The 22,169-nt window shown below is 43.9% G+C and overlaps 1 protein-coding gene across 3 annotated transcripts in view; it reads left to right on the forward strand.

Annotated features, from left to right (window-relative positions):
* The window catches only part of LOC148019883 (carbon catabolite repressor protein 4 homolog 5-like), a 64,729-nt gene that overhangs the window by 17,572 nt on the left and 24,988 nt on the right, over positions 1–22,169 (forward strand). For all 3 annotated transcript variants that reach the window (XR_015694882.1, XR_015694883.1, XM_087700079.1), the window contains exons 3-8: positions 7,337–7,500; positions 7,618–7,683; positions 10,508–10,560; positions 16,814–16,895; positions 16,977–17,023; positions 17,169–17,256. Coding sequence is in view for 1 of the 3 variants with exons in the window: in XM_087700079.1 (XP_087556205.1) it covers positions 7,337–7,500; positions 7,618–7,683; positions 10,508–10,560; positions 16,814–16,895; positions 16,977–17,023; positions 17,169–17,256 (500 nt within the window). In the remaining 2 variants the exon portion in view is untranslated. The remainder of the gene's footprint in view (positions 1–7,336; positions 7,501–7,617; positions 7,684–10,507; positions 10,561–16,813; positions 16,896–16,976; positions 17,024–17,168; positions 17,257–22,169) is intronic.

The following is a 22,169-nucleotide window of genomic DNA, read 5'->3' on the forward strand; positions in this document are numbered from 1 at the left end:
ATGCGAGCGCGAGTAAAGACGAAGTTCCTAATGTCGTCATACTGCCAAACCAGGTTATTCATTACTAGATTATTATTTTGCCATATAAGATAATTACATAAGATAGTAGCTTCCATATTCTTTTGAATCGAGCCTTTTAATCATCCATATTTTTCTCATGATATTGGGGTAGGTTCCTTTAGAATCTTACCTAATGTGAGACTTGCTTGTGTGAAAATTCCCATTCATTGCCTTGTTTATTTAAAGGTGGAAATGACACCTAGTCTACATAGTTTGCATTTAGATGGAGTTGAAAAGCTCAATGGCACTAACTATGGCACTTGGAAAATGAAGATGGAGTCACTCCTATGTTTCCAAGATGGAGGTGGTCTCAATGGATAGATCAAAAGAAATAATGGTTACTTGAGAAGAATTGCCAAAGGGGATAAGAAGGCCATGCTTATTGTGTCAGAGTGCAGCGGTGCGGAAGCGTAGGACTGAGAGAGAGAGAACGCAGAGAGAGAAGGGAGAGAAAGAGACAGTGTACACTGAAGATCTGCTGTATAAAGAATGCTGAATACAAAGATATACACGGGCGCAGTGCGCTGGACTGCGTGTCTCCACCTCGACGATGCGACCTGCTGTCCACCTCGAAGTCTGCTGCAGTCTGCACTGTCTGCTGTCAGAAATCTGCGAACAGAGACAGAAATCTGCACGGCACCGGTCTGTAATCTGCGACAGAGAATAATGACCAGACTGCTGGAAACATCGACTATAAATAGTCGAAAAACTGCCTGAAATGGGGCGCCAGAAAAATAGGGCGCAGCCTGAATAAGTCGGCTGCATTAAATGCAGCCGACTGGGCTGCTGACAGTCGGACTGCCACGTGGCAGTCCGACTGCACAGTCCGACTGACTGTGCAGGCTATGATCTGTCTAACACCCCCTCTCAGAGCCTGGACAGGGCAGAAGCCTGAGGGATCTGGAATGTTGCCGAAGTAGAGCCTGAGGAAGCGCCTTCGTAAACAAATCCGCAAGATTGTCCTCCGTCTTGCAATACTCCACAGTGATGGTCTCATCCAAAAGCTTTTCTCGGATGAAGTGGTACTGGATCTCAATGTGCTTCGTCCGGGCATGAAAAACAGGATTCCTCGCCAAGGCAATGCAACTCTCATTGTCACATCGCAGCAATGTAGGACGAGTCTGGGGGCACCCAAGCTTCTCCAACAGTCTCCGAAGCCACACAACCTCGCATGTGGTGGAAGACGCGGCCCGATACTCCGCCTCAGTAGACGAAAGGGCTACCGTGGGCTGCTTCTTGCTACTCCAAGAAATAACACCTGCACCCAAAGTAAAGCAGTAACCTGTTGTAGACCGCCTGTGGTCCACGTCACCGGCCCAATCCGAGTCGCTCCAACCTGCAAGTACAAGATCTGACCCATCTGTCCCTGCGGGGTAATGAATCCCCAAATCAGACGTCCCCCTCAGATACCGAAGTATCCTCTGAGCAGCCTGCCAATGCACCGTCTTAGGTTCACTCATGAACCCTGCCAAGAGCCCAACAGCAAAACATAGATCAACCCTGGTGTTGAGAAGCCAAATCAAAGACCCTATCAACTGTCGATAGCGGGAAGCATCCGCCAAAGGAGAAGCTGAGTGGGAAGTGGCCTTCCAGTTCGGATCCATAGGAGTAGAGAGGGCCCGACAATCATCCATCTCAAAAGACACCAAGAGCTCTTGTACATATCTCTGTTGGGAGAGAAAGATCCCCCTCTGAGACTGAAAAATCTCATGTCCTAAAAAGAAATGGAGTAGCCCCAAATCCGTCATCTCGAACGTCTGATGTAAAGCTGACTTTGTCTCCTGGACCTGCTGTGCATCATCACCTGTGACAATCAAATCATCAACATATAATACAAACAGCACACAACCATCCTCGGAAGTGTGAACATACAGCTGCGGATCGGCCTTGGACCGCCGATATCCCAACTGAGTCTGGAGGGACGAATCAATCGTCTCGTTCCAAGCTCGCGGGGCCTGCTTGAGACCATACAGGGCCTTCTTCAACCTGTAGACTTTCCCATCGGAAGAACCAAAGCCAGGAGGCTGCTCAACGTAGATCTCCTCCTTCAAATCACCATTCAGGAAGGCCGACTTCACATCCAGCTGATAAACAGGCCATCTCCTATGGCCAGCCAAAGCAAGAACAGCTCTAATGGTTGCCATACGAGCTGTAGGGGCAAAGGTGTCATGACAGTCAATCCCTGGGCGCTGGGCAAAACCCTTAGCAACAAGGCGAGCCTTGTGCTTATCCAAAGTACCATCACTGAGATATTTGGTCTTGAAGACCCACTTGACTCCAATCACCTTCTTCTTCGGGGGGCGTGGCACAAGTGACCAAGTGCCATTCCTCTCAATAGCCTCCAACTCAGCTTCCATAGCTTTCTTCCATGGGGCGGACTGTAAAGCCTCCTTCACGGAGGTGGGCTCTCGATCCTGCATAACTCGGGACATCAAACAATAATTGGAGCACACAAGCTCCGAAGAATGCGCCTGGTGCCTCCGTGACCGCCGCGGACCATCCTGCGGTCCCCACTCCTCAGGAACCCCCTCGATCCCTGAATCACGGAGTGTGTCACGGGCCCAGCGAGGAGGAGGCCGAACCTCCCCTCGTCGTTCTCCAGCAGTAGAAGACTCTGGAATGTCCACCGGTGGTAACTCCTCAGAAGGATCCGGTGGAATAGTAGACTCTGTGTCAGAAACAGAATCATAATCAAACGGCACAGGCTCTAGTGGAACTGTAGAAGGAGCCAAACTCTCCCCTGGATCTCCAAGAACGGGATGCTCCTCCCCCGTTGAAGAAGCCGGAACCTCCACAAACCGCACATCACGGCTAGTATATACATCCCGCTTGACGGGATCAAAGAGTCGGTAGCCTTGGGACTGGGAGCTGTAGCCAACAAATACCTGTTTGCGGGAAGCCGCTTCGAATTTGTCACGGTGAGCTTTGGGAATGTGAACATAGGCATCACACCCAAAGACCCGAAAGTAAGAAACATCTGGCTTCGACCCAAAATACGCCTCAAATGGAGTCATCCCTTCCACGGCCGAAGTAGGAGATCGATTAAGGATGTGGACTGCAGTAGCCACAGCCTCAGCCCACAGAACTTGGGGGTCTGTCGGTGCTCCATCATGGTGCGCGCCATCTCGATCACACTGCGGTTCTTCCGTTCGAGAATACCATTTTCTTGTGGAGTATTCGTATTGGCAAACTCCTGGTGAACTCCTCTATCTGCACAAAACCGAGCAAATTCATTAGAGACAAATTCACCTCCCTTGTCGGATCGCAAGGTCTTCAACTTCCGGCCTGATCGGTTCTCCTCAAAGAGAAGCCAATCCTTGAAGTGCGAGAAAGCTTCTGATTTGAGTGCCAAAAAATAGGCCCATGTCATCCTGCTATAGTCATCCACGATCAGCATGAAGTACGAGCTCCCACGCAGGGACTCAGTCCTCATAGGGCCACAGAGATCCGTAGATACTAACTCCATCGGTGAAGTAGACCGCCGCGAAGCGGTGTGGGGAATGACATCTCTATGCTGCTTCCCCCTTATGCAGGAGACACATGGCTGCTGGCTCACCACTATATCCGGCAACCCTCGAACAAGCTGTCCCCGTGACGCCTTCCGAAGATAGTCATAGTTCAGGTGACCAAACCTAGCATGCCATAATTCAGACTGTGACTGCGAGGTAAGAAGAAGAGTAGAGAGGGCAGTGGAAGACTTCAGTTTGTAAATGCCGTTCTCCTCATATCCACATGATAGAACCTTCCTCGACTCACGATCAAGGACTCGCACTGTAGAACTGTCAAACTCCACCAGAAGACCAAGGGAACAAATCTTATGGACTGAAAGGAGATGGTACCCCAATCCTGGTACATGCAAAACCTCTGAAGTATGGGTGCCACCTCGTCCATCCGGAATAAGCTGCATCTTACCCCGACCTGCAATAGAAACAGAAGAGCTGTCTCCAATGAGAACCTGCCCACGCGAAGGTCGCAGCTGGGCGACACCATCTGATGAAGGAGTCATGTGCCGTGAGGCACCACTATCAATAATCCACTCTCGAGATTGGGAAGCCGCCATCGCAGCATCAGAAGCATTCGGAGAAGCGTCCTCAATGACAACTAAATGTAGAAATGCAGCTGATGAGGGTGCAGCCACCGCTCCAGAATCCTTGGTGTCCTTCTTCTTGGTGTCCTTCGAGTCTTTGTCAGGGCAATCCTTCTTCCAATGGCCAGTCTTTCCACAAATATGGCATGTGGAGTCTTTGTCCTTGTCCTTCTCCTTGTCCTTCTTGGACTTGTTATCCCCCTTCTTCTTCTTTTGGTCCTTCCCCTTCTTCTGAGAGGCTTGACCTGTCAACGCCTCCGTCTTGGAAGCATTCTGTCCCTTTAACTGTTCCTCTTGGTCCAAGACCATAGGAACCAACTCCTCCCATCGAAGAGTAGACTCGCGCCCTGAAGCAATAAGGGCAGAGTAAAATGTACCGAATCGTGGCGGCAACTGGGACAAGAGTGTAATCGCCATGTCTTCGGAGGAGATCGGCTTCCCCGCATTCTGAACCTGCATCTGTAGCTGCCTTAGCTTGTTAATGTGTTCCCTTAGCGAAGAAGACTTATTGACGGACAAGGTCCTCATCTGAACCTCCAAAGAAACCCTCTTCATCAGGGTCATCCGATTGTACATTTGATCAAGCTCCAGCCATATCTCACGAGCCACCGTCAAGTGCTCGATGTGAGCGATCACGGCTGTAGTGCATGATAGAAAGAGAAAGGATCGAATCCTGGCATTCAGTTTGTCCCAATGAGACTGGGCCCTGGCCAACTCCGTACGAGCATCGGAAGAGAGTTTGGACTCATCTCTTACCGAGGGCCGGTCAATATCTTCCTGTACCAACTCCGCCAAATCATAGGACTCCAGAATGGCCAACATCATAACGCGCCAAATGCGGTAGTTGTCGCCGTCGAGCTTCTGATCTGTAGGAAGAGCCGGTAGGACAGGCACCTTCCGGTCCATAATCGCCTGGAACTCCAAGTCCATCTCTGTAGACATCTTTACCTGCAATGCCTTCTCAAACGCAAAAGCAGCCCCCTCTGACTGAGTAGACTCAGCCTGCTAAGGCTCTTCAGCGTCCCGAAGCTCCTTCACCCGCCGGAGGCGATGAAAAAGCAAAACCTGCACTTTTAGGTTGAAAACTCAAACTTTCTCCGCGACAAACAGCAGTAAACAGCAGCAAATCCACCACCTGTACTCCTTTCCTGTGCGCCCACACTCGTTTCAGCCTTGTTCCAAGGCGCAGCCCTCCTGTCTGCCCTTAAACGCAAAAAACGCAAATTTGTGTCGCGATGGAAACTCCTCTTCAGGTTGATTCTGCGCTCAGTCAGCCCTCAAACACTGCTCTGATACCATGTCAGAGTGCAGCGGTGCGGAAGCGTAGGACTGAGAGAGAGAGAACGCAGAGAGAGAAGGGAGAGAAAGAGACAGTGTACACTGAAGATCTGCTGTATAAAGAATGCTGAATACAAAGATATACACGGGCGCAGTGCGCTGGACTGCGTGTCTCCACCTCGACGATGCGACCTGCTGTCCACCTCGAAGTCTGCTGCAGTCTGCACTGTCTGCTGTCAGAAATCTGCGAACAGAGACAGAAATCTGCACGGCACCGGTCTGTAATCTGCGACAGAGAATAATGACCAGACTGCTGGAAACATCGACTATAAATAGTCGAAAAACTGCCTGAAATGGGGCGCCAGAAAAATAGGGCGCAGCCTGAATAAGTCGGCTGCATTAAATGCAGCCGACTGGGCTGCTGACAGTCGGACTGCCACGTGGCAGTCCGACTGCACAGTCCGACTGACTGTGCAGGCTATGATCTGTCTAACATATTGTCCATATGATGAAGCTGACTGTCAAGGATGACATTCTCAGCCATCTAATGGATATAATAACTCCTAAGAAAGCTTGAGAGACCTTGAAGAACATGTATAAATCAAAGTGTACATCAAGAAAAATAGCCTTGAGAGCTGAGATGACTAATTCAAAGAGAAATGAAGGAGAGATTGCCACAAAGTTCATCAAAAGAGTTAAGGATTTGCTTTAGCAATTGATTGTTGTGGGAAAAAAATGACAGATAATGAGCTATCTACAATCATCCTTCATGGTTTGAAGGAAGGATATAAAGGACTGGTCTAAGGGCTTATCATTTTGAGGTAAAAAACTCTCACTTGATGAGATGGAATAGATTCTTAGATATGAAGATCAAAGGCAAGTAGCTATGAAAAATGTTCATAATGGTATGTCTACAGGTACTTCAGTAAGTACAACTGATAAAGTCTTCTTTTCAGAAAGAGGAAGAGGAAGACACTAATCAAACCAACCCAGCCACAACAATAACCAACTACATCAAAACAGTAATCAATCTTCTTATGTAAGAGGAGGCCATTCCTCTAGAGGTTGAGGAAGAGGTGGAATAGAGGTTATCATAACTCAATTCAATGTTGTTATTGTTTAAATATGGACATTTTGAGAAAGATTGCAGGAAGAAGCGAGTTGATGTGACATACCCGTCTAGCTCAATAGAGGGCTGAAAAGAACACTTGGAGATGTTCTCTTAGTACCCTCATTGACCAAAAACCTACTCTCAATTGGAACTAATATTGAAAAAGGCTTCAATGTGGAGTTTGAAGGCCAACAAGGCCTCTTCCATAGTTGGATTCCCACACGTGGGTGTGCAAATTTCCCATGTGGAAAAAGCTGTTTTAGACATGGGGTAGTTGATTAAGACTTGTACTAGTGCCTTACTCTCATCTCAATACGTTTTCCTACGAGTCTTTACTAAACAATCAATTCGGTCCAGAGTACTTTTTACCACTGTTGGAGTTCTTTAAAGCACTATCCAAGCACTCACCATTATAAAAGCACTGTTCAAGTACTGCCCAAGCACTGCTTAAGCATTGTTAAAACAATATTAAAGCACTGCAAAAGTAGTGGAAAAATACTGAAAAAGTATTGTGATAGTGCTCACTGTTTTGGTTGAATTGAGCGTTTTAGCCATCTACCTTTTTCTCATATACTTTACATGTCGTGGCTTGCTGATATTCTACCTTTCTTAGAGGTCATATCCAACATAAAATCTGAAATATTGTCAGTCTTACATGCCATCCAATCACTGCAGGAACTCGGATTTCCTTGTTTCTTTTTTTCCCTGTTATGATTCCTTGTATGCTCAAAGTTTCTACACGCTAGGAAAATTCAACATATAGTCTTGACTTGTATTCTAACTGACACCTCTTACTGCAGAGACATTTGTGGTTGCATCCTATAACATTTTGGGAGCAGCCCTTGCCTGGGAGCATAAGGATTTGTATCTAAATGTGCGAAATGAGCAACTTGATTGGAGCACTCGCAAGAAAAGAATTTTATTTGAACTTGGATGCTGCTCTCCTGATGTTATTTGCCTCCAAGTAATGTTGTGAATGGATTACTCAAAATCATCCTTGATTCACATATGATCAGGTTAATATAGTGCAAACTTATTGGAAATATGATCATTTTTGGTGTTTTTTTGGGGGGGTTTTCAGGAAGTTGATATGTTTAAAGAACTTGCTGAGGATTTGAAGTCAACAGGCTATGTTGGAATACATAAGGTTAGTTCACTTAACTTATCTCATGCTAATCTTGCTTGCTTTATTTTTGAGGATAGATTTTGATGTGAGTTGAGACAAAGACAAAAAAGAAAGAAGCCTAAAACCTGGTGCCAATGATTTAGCATCAATCACCTAGTTCTCCTTGCCTAGCACATGGAGGAACTCAATGAAAACTTCTGACTAGAAATATGATTGGTTGGAGAGGATTGATTCTCGTGTAATCAAGTGAGGAGGCACTGAAGTGCTTGTTGTTGGGTCCTAAGTCAAAACCTTGTGCATCAGAGAAAGTCTACAGGCTTTTGAGTGCATGCATTACTGCAAGCAAATCTTGGTTGTAAGTGGAGCATAATCCACACACAAGTGCATGGGGACTAGTCCTTGAAAGTCATCTTTTGAACATGTGCTGGAGAGCTCGACAAGGGGGTTTTTGATGTGCGGTAAGCTCAACCCTTAGGTGTTGTGGCTGGGAAGGTTGGAGGTGGTTGGGGAAGTCTTAAGATGATAAGGGATTCTGAGCTTTAGTGAGCTGTAAAACGTATCCACTTAAACTAGCAGAAAGTAGCAAAGAACACAATTGATAGAGACAGAAAGAAAGGAAGTTATATTAACATCTACAAAAGGCCAAATTGGCCTATGGGACCAAAATGTTACATTTGAAAAGTTGGGGAATTTTCCAAAGTCCCAAGATAGTTGTCATCTAATGCTATTGCTAAGTGGAAAATAAACAATAAACAATACATGGCTGATAAGTACAATATGATGTCTAAGCCAGATACAATGTGGAACTGCTCAAGAGGCACTCTCTATCCCAAGATACATAGCAGAGAAGGGCTGAGAACACTGAAGTCTGATCATACAAAATACGAAGTAATGGCCCACATAGCTTGGATACACACCCATGCATCCTGAGGATGGAGAAAACTGCGATGCAAAATGCCAGGTAAGTGCTGAAAATAGGAGCAAATCACAGTGTGAATAAAAGCTAGGCTAGGCTCAACACAATCTCTGTTCATTGGCGGTAGTAAGATGTAAACTAGATTGCCCTTCTCATCACTGAAGGGATAGCACTTTTGTGTGAGTTTTGATTACAGTCTTTAACGGACTTATTGTCAAAAACATCATTTAGATTGATTGAATTCAATTCAGTGCTCTTTTTTCTTGAGATTGATGGCATGAGCCTTTGCTTGGAAATTTGTGATTGTGTTTCTAGATGACGTTTTGGTGTAGAACAGGCTCCAAGAGGATGCAGCTATTGTGTACCTTCGAGTTGTCTTGAGAGGATATTTTGATGGAGTTTGTAACTAGCCTTTAGAATAGCAGGTGATTTTAAAATGATGTTGTAATAACTGTGGTGCACAAACCTTAAAGTGTGCACAGCTTATCTCTTGCTAGTGTTTATCAAAAACATCTTCAAATAACATGGGCCGCTTGAAGAGGACCTTACTTGACAAAAATCAACGTTCACCATTGTTTTGTGGAAGGCAGTGCTTTACAGGGTGGGTACAAGGCTACCCTTGTTTAATCTTTTCACCCATAGATGGATGCGCAGACAAAAAATCCAATCAAGACCATAATCACTACGCGTTGGTGATATCAGCAGGATCTTTAGGCAGCATGAGCTGATTTATCTAGGAGATATCATGGATTTATAAATGCTGCTCAAAGGCACCCATTTGCTGTATGGCTATGCGCAGTGTGTGCATCACATAGTGTTCACGTTTGCTGTGCAGGATCCTATGTTTCTACATGCGATTTTCTGATCTGAGTACAGAAGGTTGATCACCCTCACAAGATTAGGATTTTCTGACTCTGCATGGGTTAGCCAAATTTATCTAGCTATCTAGTATATCAGATCATCCCTTGCAAGATTTTAGAAAAGAGTTCTTCAAAGAGCCTAAGGTGCTTGAAGAGGACCATATTTGAGTTCACCATTGCTTTGTGGAAGACAGTGTGTTACAGGCTTCGTGCAAAGCTGCCCTTCTCTATAGCTTTTTCATCGACAGATGGATGGGCAGACAGAACTCAAACAAGACCATACCTACTATCCTTTGGTGATATAATTAGGAGCATTAGGCGGCATAAGAGGAGCTCTTGCCATTGGTTGAGCATGCAATTAGTGATACAGATAGTGCTGCGTTTAGAAAGGAAGCTGATATGTCGAATGCATACCATGAATCTGGAGATGTTGTTCAATGGCCCCCCTTCTTCTGTTTTGCCATGTGCATCACAGGGCACATTGTTAAGTTCCTACATTTCTTAATGTGATTTTCTGGTCTGAGTGCAGAAGTTCACGTGTGCAAGGAAAGAATTTGGTGATTATCCTGCATGGTTTAGCAAAACCCGTAGGTATTTAACAGACTAGAGTCTAGATTGTATAAGTGAGGCAACTAGTCTTTTGGTGTGTCAAAGCATGTGAGGCAGGAGGGATGCACCTGCAGTGTTGGAAGGAGTCTGTCCATCTGAAGTCCATGCACGCGAAGGAATTTTCAGTTTGAACATAGAAGCGTTAAGAGAACTTTAGTGGGTCTTCAGATTATGTAGATTTGATATATTTGTGTCACTGTGTGGAAGAGGTGGTGCACCACATTTCACTCCTTCCATTTCTTGTTCCACCCATCCATCACTCCTTCCCATTGACCATCCATCATAGCAAAGTAGAAGAGATCTTTTGCACTTGCTTAAGGTCAAGGAAGTCTTCTATGAGAAGTCCGAGCTGTATTTCTTGCCACAAACAAACAAGTTATGTTAATTTGAGATGTAACTTGCAGACTTTGAATATTCCACATACAACCTTCACTTAAATACCCTTCTTTTGCTGGCACAGGCACGCACAGGGACTGCGACTGATGGCTGTGCTATCTTTTGGAGAAAAGAACGGTATGTGCCATAATCCATTACTTTCTCTATACACATGGATGATTGTGGTGCTTAACATCAATCAATTTGCACAGCTTGCTGTTCTGATCTGGTATTCGGGTTTAATAGAGAATAAAAGAGGAAATGTGGATTTGAGTTGTCAATTCTACCTCCCAGCCTTGGCATGACAAATTGAAGATCCATATGATAACCTTAGTAAGTTTAATGCATGCTTGCCACATCATCGACTACCTTGGCTTTGACCCTTGTTGACATGCATTGAATGGCCCGAACCTTTTAATTTTCGTCTCTATGTTTGCACTAATGCTCAACAAGTGTTCCCCTCTTGAACCCCATGCATATATTCCGTAGAACAGGACAATCACATCTCCTAATAATGTTTCCTTGTAATTGGCACACAAGTGGATGTGGCACAATCAAGCGAAAATGTTGATATAAGCTAAGTCCAAAAATCAAGGATGAAGTAAAGGTGCAATCTCACAGTCACAACTGTATGAGTCATATAAGGAAAGCTTCTCATCTTGGAAAGATACAATAGCTTTGAGATTGAGAATTGATGTATTGATTTCAGTGAGGCCAAGTAAGAATGTGGAAATAAGATTTTCTATTTTCTTTCCAAACTATGATGTGTACCAATCTAATTTATTATGTTGCAAACACACTAGCAATTGTTGACACATTCATTGAGAGGTGAGACAATATTTTTTTGCAGCATCATAACTTGTGTGTGTGCGTTACGATCTTGTACTTGCAACTCTTACTCCCTTGATGCACCATCTCTTGATCTGAGCAAGTTAGAGATTCGCAAGATCATCAGGATGGATCTTACCCAGTTCGATATCAAGTGGACATGGTTGATGCCAGGGCAGGAGCTAGGGACAAAGATGGCTTTCTACCGTGAGCATTTCCTTCATACTACAGATGATGGATTTATTGTTCACTCGAGATACATGGACATCCACCTTTTCCATGGGATCAGATGTACTATTGGCCAGTTGCACACCTCCTCACATCAGCTAGAGATTGAGACTGGCAGATATAGATCCATCCCACAGACCGTTTCCACTGTCTTTTTAGAGACGGATTTGGACCACTATCCAGAGCCATGGATTTTACCGATCAGCGATGCCTTGGCCTCTTTCTTCTTGAGATACAACGGCTTTGTGACATGCGCCTTAGGAGTATAGTTGCTCTAGGATACCGAGGCCCTTCATAGAGGCAGCTCATAGACTTCTTTGCAAAGGAGAGTCAGAAGACTTCAATACAGTTACAGCCACAGTCCACACGAGAGCCTCTCTCACCGCCACTGTCCACGCACAGACAAGGAGTACTGATTGATCAAGCTGTTCAGCTTAGTCGATCCAAACATCGTAGGCCTCGATACAGACACCGACGACACCTTCATAGGCAGATACAGGGGATTATTGCTCGGCTAGAGCTAGGCCCTCCATACCCACATGAGATTGTACCATTTGGAGCTCATTGTTACTAGATAGAGCTCTATGTTTTACACATAGCCATAGTTACTTTCCATTCTTATTTTGCTTTGTGCTACATATTTTGCCCAGATAGTTTGTACCATCATACACATGATTGTAACTCAAGGTCTCATAGGTCATTTTGGCCTTTTGTAGACGTTAATATATCATTTCTCTCTCCACCCCTAAACAAATGAAGAAGCATAAATTAAATGAGTATATTTACATCAGGCATTTTGGCCAGCCAAAGAAAATCACAGTATCATGAGTGAAGCCAAAATGCTAACAAAACACAACACACAAATATCATGTGGGGGGCACAACAAGAGTGGAGCAAACAATATGCAGTCATGGAGTAACCACTTTAGCGAGGACCAGCTCACTCGGAACCATGGAAGAAATTTTCCATAATAGTAATCCTCGAATACAGGCCATGTGGCCAAAGATATTCGAGGCTGAATAAAAAATAAAGACATTATGGGTATGCCAAATGTATGAGAAAGTAGTTCATTATAGAAAATGGAAGAGTCAAGGACGATTTGGCTACAGAATGGTCAAAGAAGGTATCTTGCCCATGACCCAAGAACAAATAACCATTTGTTGTTGTGTCACTGATGTCCACACACTAGAAATAAAGCTCCAAATCTGTCTTGCAATAGGGTAGGAGATGAAAATACGAATCTATGATTAAATTTATATTGTTGCAAGTCTTTGTTAGTACAATTTCATTAAGGGACAGAACATCATGTAGAATATTTTGAATGTTTAAATGGGGATTGATTATGCCAAAGCCTTTGGCCAGCAGGTTGTTATGATCTACTTAGATATTGAAAAGGCTTTTGATCATGTTAGCTAATTTTTTCTATGGCAATTGATTGATGTCTACCATGGGTCTTGCAACCCTGTCTGTGTCTGTGTCTTTTTCTTTGTGTCTCGGTCTTTGTCTTTGTTTGCATGGCTATCATGTCTCATCATGCCAACATGTCTCTCTTGTCATCGCTAGCAGATGTCGCCACACCAATAGGTCTCTCTCATCGTCACTAGCAAGTCTCACCATCATAGATATATTGATGTTACAACAGGACTTGCATTGCCAATAGGTCGCATTGTCACACTACTTATTTACTTGTCTCGACATGTCTTCATTTAGTGACACTGGGCATCATTCTTGCTAGGTCAACAACTTGTTAATTTAATTTAATATTTTGAATCAATGTTAGATGGCATGTCCGAACGTTTAATTGGGCCAAAGACAATCAATAGGCCAATACATTAAATGTATTTGGGGCCCCATGGGTCCATATACCATTACTAGATGTCGAGAGAGCTTGCTAACTGCTAAACATCTATTAGTCTTGGAAATCACCGGCCACCAAACTTGCAGTGTGTTATTCTCTATCTCCTTTTTTTCATAATAGATTCTCTCTCTCTCTCTCTCTCTCTCTCTCTCTCTCTCTCTTAGTGTACCATTAAACAACCTACCCTTTCTTTGCACATTTCTTCAACCAAACTTAGTAAGAAAAGCAAGTGAATTTGCTTTAGAATTCTCCTTGATCAAGGACTTCCCTCTTGCTCAATGTCGAGAGCAAAGACAAAATCAGACTCCTCTAGTAGATAGGACACCTTGAAGATACTTATGTTGTTTGGGCAGAGTAGAAATTTTATCTCTCTCTCTCTCTCTCTCTCTCTCTCTCTCTCTCTCTCTCTCTTAGTGTACCATTAAACAACCTACCCTTTCTTTGCACATTTCTTCAACCAAACTTAGTAAGAAAAGCAAGTGAATTTGCTTTAGAATTCTCCTTGATCAAGGACTTCCCTCTTGCTCAATGTCGACAGCAAAGACAAAATCAGACTCCTCTAGTAGATAGGACACCTTGAAGACACTTATATTGTTTGGGCAGAGTAGAAAAGATCATTGTAGAAAACAAGAATTGCTCAAACAATGTGTTAAGTGAGTGCATTGTTGCTTTGTGGACTCTTGCCAAGCGTTTGACATTGTACCAAGGGCTAGGTGAAACTAACCTTCCTTCTTGGAAAGGGTGGTAATTCCTTGATTAAGCACTTAATTACAACAATCAGCAAATAAACATAAAATGCACAATTTACCTTGGGCTAGGTGAAACTAGCCTTCCTTCTTGGAAAGGGTGGTAATTCCTTGATTAAGCACTTAATTACAACAATCAACAAATAAACATAAAATGCAAAATAACCTTAATAGTCTTGGGATAATAGACACCCGGTTGGCTCTAAAGATTACACAATCTCCTTTGATAATCCAAAATCCCCTTGCTGTACATACAATCAACAAGCGATTTGGGCCAATTGCCCTTTGATTTTCACCTAGGAATTGCACAAATGGAACTATCAATTGGCCAAATGTTGCCCCAATTCACAATGGATGGCCTAACATCTAAAATCCTTGTCAATTCCACGAATTTTAGGTGTTGATTTTAGTGTACGATGCCTTCTCTTGTTGGCATAAGTCCCACAGTGGCTGGTACACCCTAATCTTTGTAGAAATTTAGGGTTTAAAGCAGAGATCTCTCTGTTGTCCACCAAATTTGGTGAGATCTACTCAAAATGGCTGAGAAATGCTAAGATCTCTTGAGAATGGGTTGGAGAAGGTGAGAGAAAGCCAATATAAGAGAGAAATCTGATTTTCTCTTGTGAGAAAACTCTAAATTTTACTTATCGCTTGCTCCAGCTTGCATTTTATGCAATGACCTATTGTTAGGAACCTCCAAAATGCTGTCACTTGATCAATAATGCTGTTACCAACCCTACTATCCCTTACTTGTTGAGACCCCCAGATGATGTCTGCTGCAACAAATTGTTGTTCTCTAATCAGAAACTGGACCAGCAACTCTCTCTCTCTCCCTCTCCCAAACTGTAAACTCACTGAATGGTTGAGACCTAGTCCCCAAAAACGTATTCTCAATTTGCATGGGCATTTTTGCTAAGTAGCAGCCTTCTAAACCCATTTTTCAGCATTGTCCAGCCATTTAATTAATTTTCAAAATTAAATAATCTTGAAAATTAATTTCAGCTCTCTTGATCCTAATTAAATGTGCCTATCCACCATAAGTAAATTGGCTTAGGTCATTTGCAACCTAGAGTGGTCCCCAACCTCTGTTGATCCTTGGATTGGCATTAACTAATTAAATACTGCTAGTCCCTAGTGCCACCACTAACAATTATTAGCCAAATAACTGTCCTAGGGTCAAAATTGACACCAATTGACCTCCAAAGCCCAACTGGCATAATTTATCACAACTTTTGTCTTTGATACCCATTGCATCCTCGGGGTCCTTAGTCTGTTACCAAGAAATAACTACAATGTGCATTACATGTGCTAAACAACCTTCCACATTTGATTAATAACTTCAGTAAGATTAAAGCATCTTAAGACTTCAAGTCCTCGTGAATATTCTGAAAATTAATTTAATAAATTGGATAATGATAGAAAATGGGGTTAGAAGGTTGTCACTTGGAAAAACTTGCTCATGCAGGTGGAAATAACGTTTTAAGGGGCTTGTGGAAGTCTATTCTAGCCACTATGAGAGAGGAGGATACTGTTAGAGAGTAAGGGAGATGCTACTGACATGATTTGCAATCACCATAGATCAATTCTATAAGTGACAGCAAATTGGAGCCCTCCAAGAGTAGGTGGTAGCACCCCAAGGTTCTTTTGGTGCAGATGACAATATACATGGGGGGGCAGTAGTCTTTTTGATAGTCCTAAGTTGTAGGTGATAGCTTCCATGGCTGTTTGAGTAGGGAAGCAACATTTTTTAGCATTTCTCAGGTTGAAAGTTTAAAGTCTTTCTCTAAAGCATTCTTTCATATCCTCCAGCCATTTCTCAAGTTCTCTTAGGATTTTCTAGTAGTTTGAGCCGTTAGAGGAAGAGATTTCAGTCAATTTCTCCCGTAAACTCTAATTTCCAATAGAAATTAGGGTTTTGATAGTCGCTTTGAGACGCGTGCTTAGAATTAAGGGCCTGGGACTTGAATTCAAGTAACTATCAGTATGAGATTTGGGGTTTTAAGTTGTCTTTCAAGGGGCAAGGTGAAGGCCAATCCCCAAGCAATCCAAGGGACAAATTGGTTTAGAGGTTCACTTGTCAGTTTTGATAGTAAGAGGAACTTAGATTAGGAGAGGAGATCAAAGAATCTCACTTATACTCCATTCATTAGCTTGATCCATAGATGGATGATACGAGTAGATGGAGCATAGGAGGATGGCACAAAACATGTACAAGAGGGGGATGAGGATTGTGTAAGTGGAGGCCATTATAAGGGTAGAGTCTACACAAGGGATTGAGGATCTTTCTAGAGAGCAGGGCTTCCCTCAAAGAGGCATCCCCACTTAGGTGAGCAACTGGTATGGGGGGGTAATAGCTGCCAGCAAGGGCATCCCTTGTTAGTTAAGAGGTTCCTTCTCCCTTTGCCAAAGTTACTGACGGTTTGCCATTGCACATTGCACAAGCTTATCCCTTTCATATTTTGAACCAGCTGTTTTCTGTTGGCTGCCTGTGTTATACTTCCACCCTGCAGATACAAAGTGAAATTGACAACTGATTAGGTGATTGGGTGTTTTTCTTCTGTTTTAATACTAATTGTGTTCAATAGTGACACCTGTGTGTTATGTGATGGAATGAACATGGCCTCACATTCAGTAAGCAAGCTTCAGTTCTAACTTGGATTGCAGTGAAGTCCTGCTCAGATCAGTTTTCCTGAAAGCTTGAAATGATTCTGATGTTTGGAAAGATGAACAGGTTTGATTTGGTACAGGAGGAAAGCCTTGAGTTTAATATGTATGGAATGAGGGACAATGTTGCACAGTTGTGTGTTCTGCAGGTATTGTCAAGCAATTGTCATTCTGAAAGACTTTATTTCCTTAGCATTTCATTGAACTTTCTAATTACATTATTCTTTCAGTCCATGATGCCAGTTTCAGGAGAATGCGGAGTTGCCTCTCTATCTAGGTGACTAATGAGTTGTTCAAGCACTGCATTTTTGGAAAAAGGGACTGGGTTGCTGGTCTTGTCTAAGTTATTAATGTTATTCAGCATTCAAATGAGAAAGAATTAATTAATGCATGTTTGCATTTGTTATATTATGTATATCCAGATTGGGAGGGGGGGTAAAGCGTTATGTGGTGGTTGGAAATATTCATGTCCTTTACAATCCAAAGCGAGGAGATATTAAGCTCGGTCAGGTTGTGCCTAACTTACTGCTTCATCCTTTTCCCTTCCATCTGTCCAGATCATGTTAAAGTTTTGTTACAATGACCATAAATTTCAAAACTCCTGTACTGCTTTTAATTTCTTTGCTTTATTTGTTGCAATTCCAATGCTTCCAAAGCTTCTATCTTCCAAGGAGGGAAAAGTATATAACAAACTCCTCAATCATAATGAACTTGTCGCCCCATTACCTGCCTGTCCCTACCCAGGTGCCATCGCCCTTTCTCCTTGCCACCTTAGTGTGCTGCTACAGCTGCTCCCTGTCAACCCTTCCCTCCTCATTGCTGCCTGTCCTCGTTTCACTCCCGCCACCTAGGTCACTACCACCGCTTGGCTTCTTGCTTTCCACTCATCCCACCACCTTACCCAGATGTACTAGTGCTGCTCCCTCCTATTGTAGCAGCTTTTCTCCCTTTGTCTAATCGGCCAATAGTATCCTTGGGAGGTCCTAGGAGATTTGTATGCAATGGCAGCCTTTGGTTTGACACAACCCATAGGTGCACCCCAGTCATACTCCTTGTGTGTGGTTCTCGTCAAGGAACAGCTCCAAATGGTCCATGCCATGGAATTGGAGGCTGCCAGTCTCTGAACATAGCTTGGGTTCCTCTCCTTGCGCACAACTCCAAGGTTGGCTCCATTCTAACTCGCATATTGATGCCTCCTATTGTAGCAGCTTTTCTCCCTTTGTTTAATTGGCCAGCAGCATGCTTGGGAGGTCCTAGGAGATTCGTACATAATGGCAGTCTTTGGTTTGACACCAGTGCAACCCTAGGTGCACCCTAGTCATACTCCACGTGTGTGGTTCTTTTCAAGGAACAGCTCCAAATGGTCTGTGCCATGGAGTTGGAGGCTGGTTAATGGTGGGCTGCAGTCATTCAGTCATATCCAGCAGGGCAGCAGCAAATTTGGGCACTTTCTTCTGATGGAGATCAGAGATTCCTCTGTCCACAGTTTTCTCTCTCATCTACAGACATTCCCTTAGCTTTTCTCAGCCATTTACTGCAGATCTCAGCCATAGAAGGTGGACAGTAGAGCATTTGCTGCTGTAAACCCTAATTTACAAAAGAAACTAGGGTTTAGCAGTCACCTTGGGTCCTATTCCAGAAAATTGAAGCCTTTATACTTGAAATTAGCAGCTGGAATTGGAGGAATTGCTAGAGATTTCAGAGAAGCCAGCCATCCCAATTGGATTTAGGATAAGATTTGACCAGCCAAGGTTCAATTGAAGGCCAATCCATGAGTGAATCAAGGGGAAAACTGATAAGAAGGCTTGCTGATCATTTTTGACAGCAAAAGGTATTGGAAAGTGAAGGAGATTGGAGCCAAATCTCAATGTACTTCATTCCATTGTAATAGAAGTTAAAGGAATATTGCAAGGGATGCCAATTTTTGGGGCTAATTGGTTTTCCATTGTCCAAGATTGATTGGTAACATTTGTATTTCAGTTTATGTGAATTTTATGCTTGCTGTAATTAGAGTTAAATCAGGTCATTACCAGCCTTGCTGAGAAGGAAGGATGGTTTCACACCCTTTGGAGATGGCATCATCATCTTTCATGTGTTGTCACTATAGCTAGTAGCAATTGCTTTCACTTGGACCATTCTTCTCCTTGCATTTTGATCATTTGGTAGCACACATCATCATTTGCACCCATGGCTTGCATAGTGAAGCTCTCCACCATCAACATTCTTTGTATTTTGATAATCATGCAGTAGGCATCATCATTTACACTTATCGTTTGCATACTAAAGCTCTCCATCATCAATTTTTCATTATTGTCCTGCCTTCTAGAGTTGGGAGAAAACCTTCATTTGCAATGTTGCCATTGTCATATTGCAGTCGCCTTCATTTGGAACAGTTCCTCTTCATCATTGACACTCCTTTGCTCCAAGGATTGCATTTGGCTCCGTAGATTCTTTCACAGGTGCTGCCACATGGACACTTCAAAAAGCATAGTCATCTCCAAGCTTTGATCAGTTTCATTGACTCAGCTCAACTCACTTGAGTACTGGTCTACGAGACATGGAACCTTGAGTTCCCTTGTATTCATTACCTTATACATTCTGTTCATTTCTTGAGTTACTTAGTTCATTCATTGTCTCTGTAGTTTGCAATAAGCATTCTTTGTTCCCTTGCAAACCCTACCATTTCTTCACGCACCCCACACACCCATCCACCATTGACACTCCTTTGCTCCAAGGATTGCAAACCCTACCATTTCTTCACACACACCACACACACCACACCACCACCCACACCCCCATCCATCCACCACTCCCACACACGCCCCACATGTGTTGAGAAAAAAAGTCAAATGACAAAAATACAGAAGAAAAAAAGAACACACCCCAAGGAGGTGTATAAGTTCCATACTTTGATGACCTCCTTTCAACTTCAACAAAGCGGCCCCTTTTGTTTGGCAGGAGGTTTTTTGTCTCTTCATTGGAAGCGTAAACTTTCCCTTGTCATGCTTAGCTCCTTCTAAAGGAGCTTTATCATTGTGGGCCATGGTCATATACATGAGCTGTGGGCCACAGGTAGCTCCCTGCTTCTATTGGAGATGGGAGTCTTTGTGATTTGTAAATCTCAGAATGGCAAGGCACTTTTATTGGCTCCTCCCAATGGGCTTTAGTACTTCCTACAGAGTACACGCTTTACTAAGTGGTCTGAGTCTGAAGTAATATATTGGACTCAATTGCTTAACCTTCAGGTGCCCCTAGTCTTAGATCACTTCATGACCACTATGATGGATGTTGCTAGTGCCTATTTGGATGTCCAAGGATGTAACAATCATGATGAGCAATCACTCCATTTTCTCCCATCCATCATAAAGCTCCCTCTTTGGTCCATGTTGATGTAAAGAAATGGTATGGCAAACATAGAAAACACAAAGTGTATGACAACACGGAGAATACAATCTTTAGAATGCTGAATGCTAATGTATGAATGAGAATGAAGATGATACAAGTAGTGGGCCTCAAGGCTGTGTCTCTAGGACGGAGACAGAGGTGTTTTTGAAGGTGTTAAGAGTGTGTTGTACTCAATATGTATCCCAATAATGTCAGGTTATGTTTGAATGAGGTAGTAGCAGTGTAGAAAGCTCCCAATCAGAAAAATGCAGACCTGGCTGAGAGGAGAATGATGTCCAGCAGTCTGTGAGTGCTCATGATGACTGGCGAACAGCAGAGCAGCCAGCTGAACAGGAAATTGCAGATGTAGCTGCTGGCAGAAAATACAGTGGCTGAGGGTAAATATGACAGCTCCCTAGCAGTATCTGAGTGCTGGTGCCAGTAAAAACAGAAAATTGCAGATTTGGCTGATGCTGGAACAGGTTTGAAGCAGGTCGCCTAAGTGAACTTAGTGAAGATGGCTCATGGGCAGCTGGGCAGCTTGTAGACAGCGTAAATGCAGTGGTAAAGAGCCCCTATATCAGGTCATGAGAAGATGCTGTAGACAGCAGGTCAACACTTAGTGAAGCCTCCATGAATTGTTGATGTCCTATGGAAGGGGCATGGGTGGCAAAGAGAGAGAGAGAGAGAGCTTAAAGCTGGCTGGCGTATAATGAGGGATTTAGGATGCACTAATACAAGTCTCTTATTTGTAGAGGACTAGTTGTGCATGTCTTGTTGTAAAGAATAAGTCATTTATTTTTGGTAGATTAGCATTAATTACTTTTTGGGCCTGTTTTGAGGAGACTAAATCAGTCGTTAATGCATGATTGAGTGCGAAATTTGGGGTTGCGACCATGGTTGTCACATCTGATGGCGTTTGACTAGTACCACCTGATACTAGTATAGTACTGGTTGGACTAATAAATCTTGGGCGTATGTCTGATGCAAAAAAATTGTACATATAAACTTCAGGCCTATACTTAAAATGTTGGCACTTAAAACAATACATTTCAAATGTTTAGAGTCTTTGCACTAGGAGTTTACATATGGAGAGCTTGAGGATAGGGAGGATGGAGAGCTTGCGGGAGAAGGTGGAGATATAGAGCTTAAATATAGAGAGGATAGAGAGGGTGGAGAGCTTGAATGACTAGGGGGTAGAGAGCTTGAGGAGAGAGTGTTTGAGAGTAGAGAGCTTGAAAGTTGAGCTTGACATTGAAATTGAAATGAGAGAGAGGAAGAGAGGGAGAGAATCTATTGTAAGAAGGGGTGCGCATATATATATATATATATATATATATATATATATATATATATATATATATATATATATATATATATATAGAGAGAGAGAGAGAGAGAGAGAGAGAGAGAGAGAGAGAGAGAGAGAGAGAAGCAGGGCGGGTTCTTGCCGCCCTGGGGTCGCCTGGTTCTGCACGCCCTGCCGTCGCGTCGCCCTGCGCCGTCGAAGACTGACGACCCACCTGTCGTCACCTATCGCTCGCGTCAGCATCCTCGTCGCCTGCCGTTCTGCCTCAGCCCGTCTGGCGTTTGCGTCCTGTCTGCACTGTCGACGCCTGCAGTTCCGCCCGCCTTCGCTCGTTGTTCGTGTCCTGTCCTGCGCCGCCAGCGGAAACCCTAGAGCCGCCAGCGTGTTCTGTTCTGGAGCCGCCAGCGTGTCCTGTCCTGGAGCCGCCAGCGTGTTCTGTTCCGGCCGCCCTGTCCACGCCCAGACGCCCTGACACTGACGCCCTATCCATGGTAGCATCCTCCTGACGCCCTGTTCCCGGACACTGCTGACGGACCCCTGCCCGGCACCCCAGCCTGTCCCGTCCTGCTGTGGAGACCGCCCGGCCTGTGTTTCGCCTGTCTGCCCCTGCACGGTGACAGGTAAACCTCAGTTTTCATTAGCTCTCCTTGCCGAGTACACCCCTGGACAGCGCCTCTGTACAGAAAAAAGGGAAAGCAAGAGAGCCGGCAAAAGAGAGGGTCAGTCCTCC

The sequence above is a fragment of the Lygodium microphyllum genome, chromosome 19 (genome assembly GCF_053477565.2).
Source record: "Lygodium microphyllum isolate KBCC chromosome 19, Lygodium_microphyllum_v1.1.10, whole genome shotgun sequence".
Taxonomy (NCBI): Eukaryota; Viridiplantae; Streptophyta; class Polypodiopsida; order Schizaeales; family Lygodiaceae; genus Lygodium; species Lygodium microphyllum.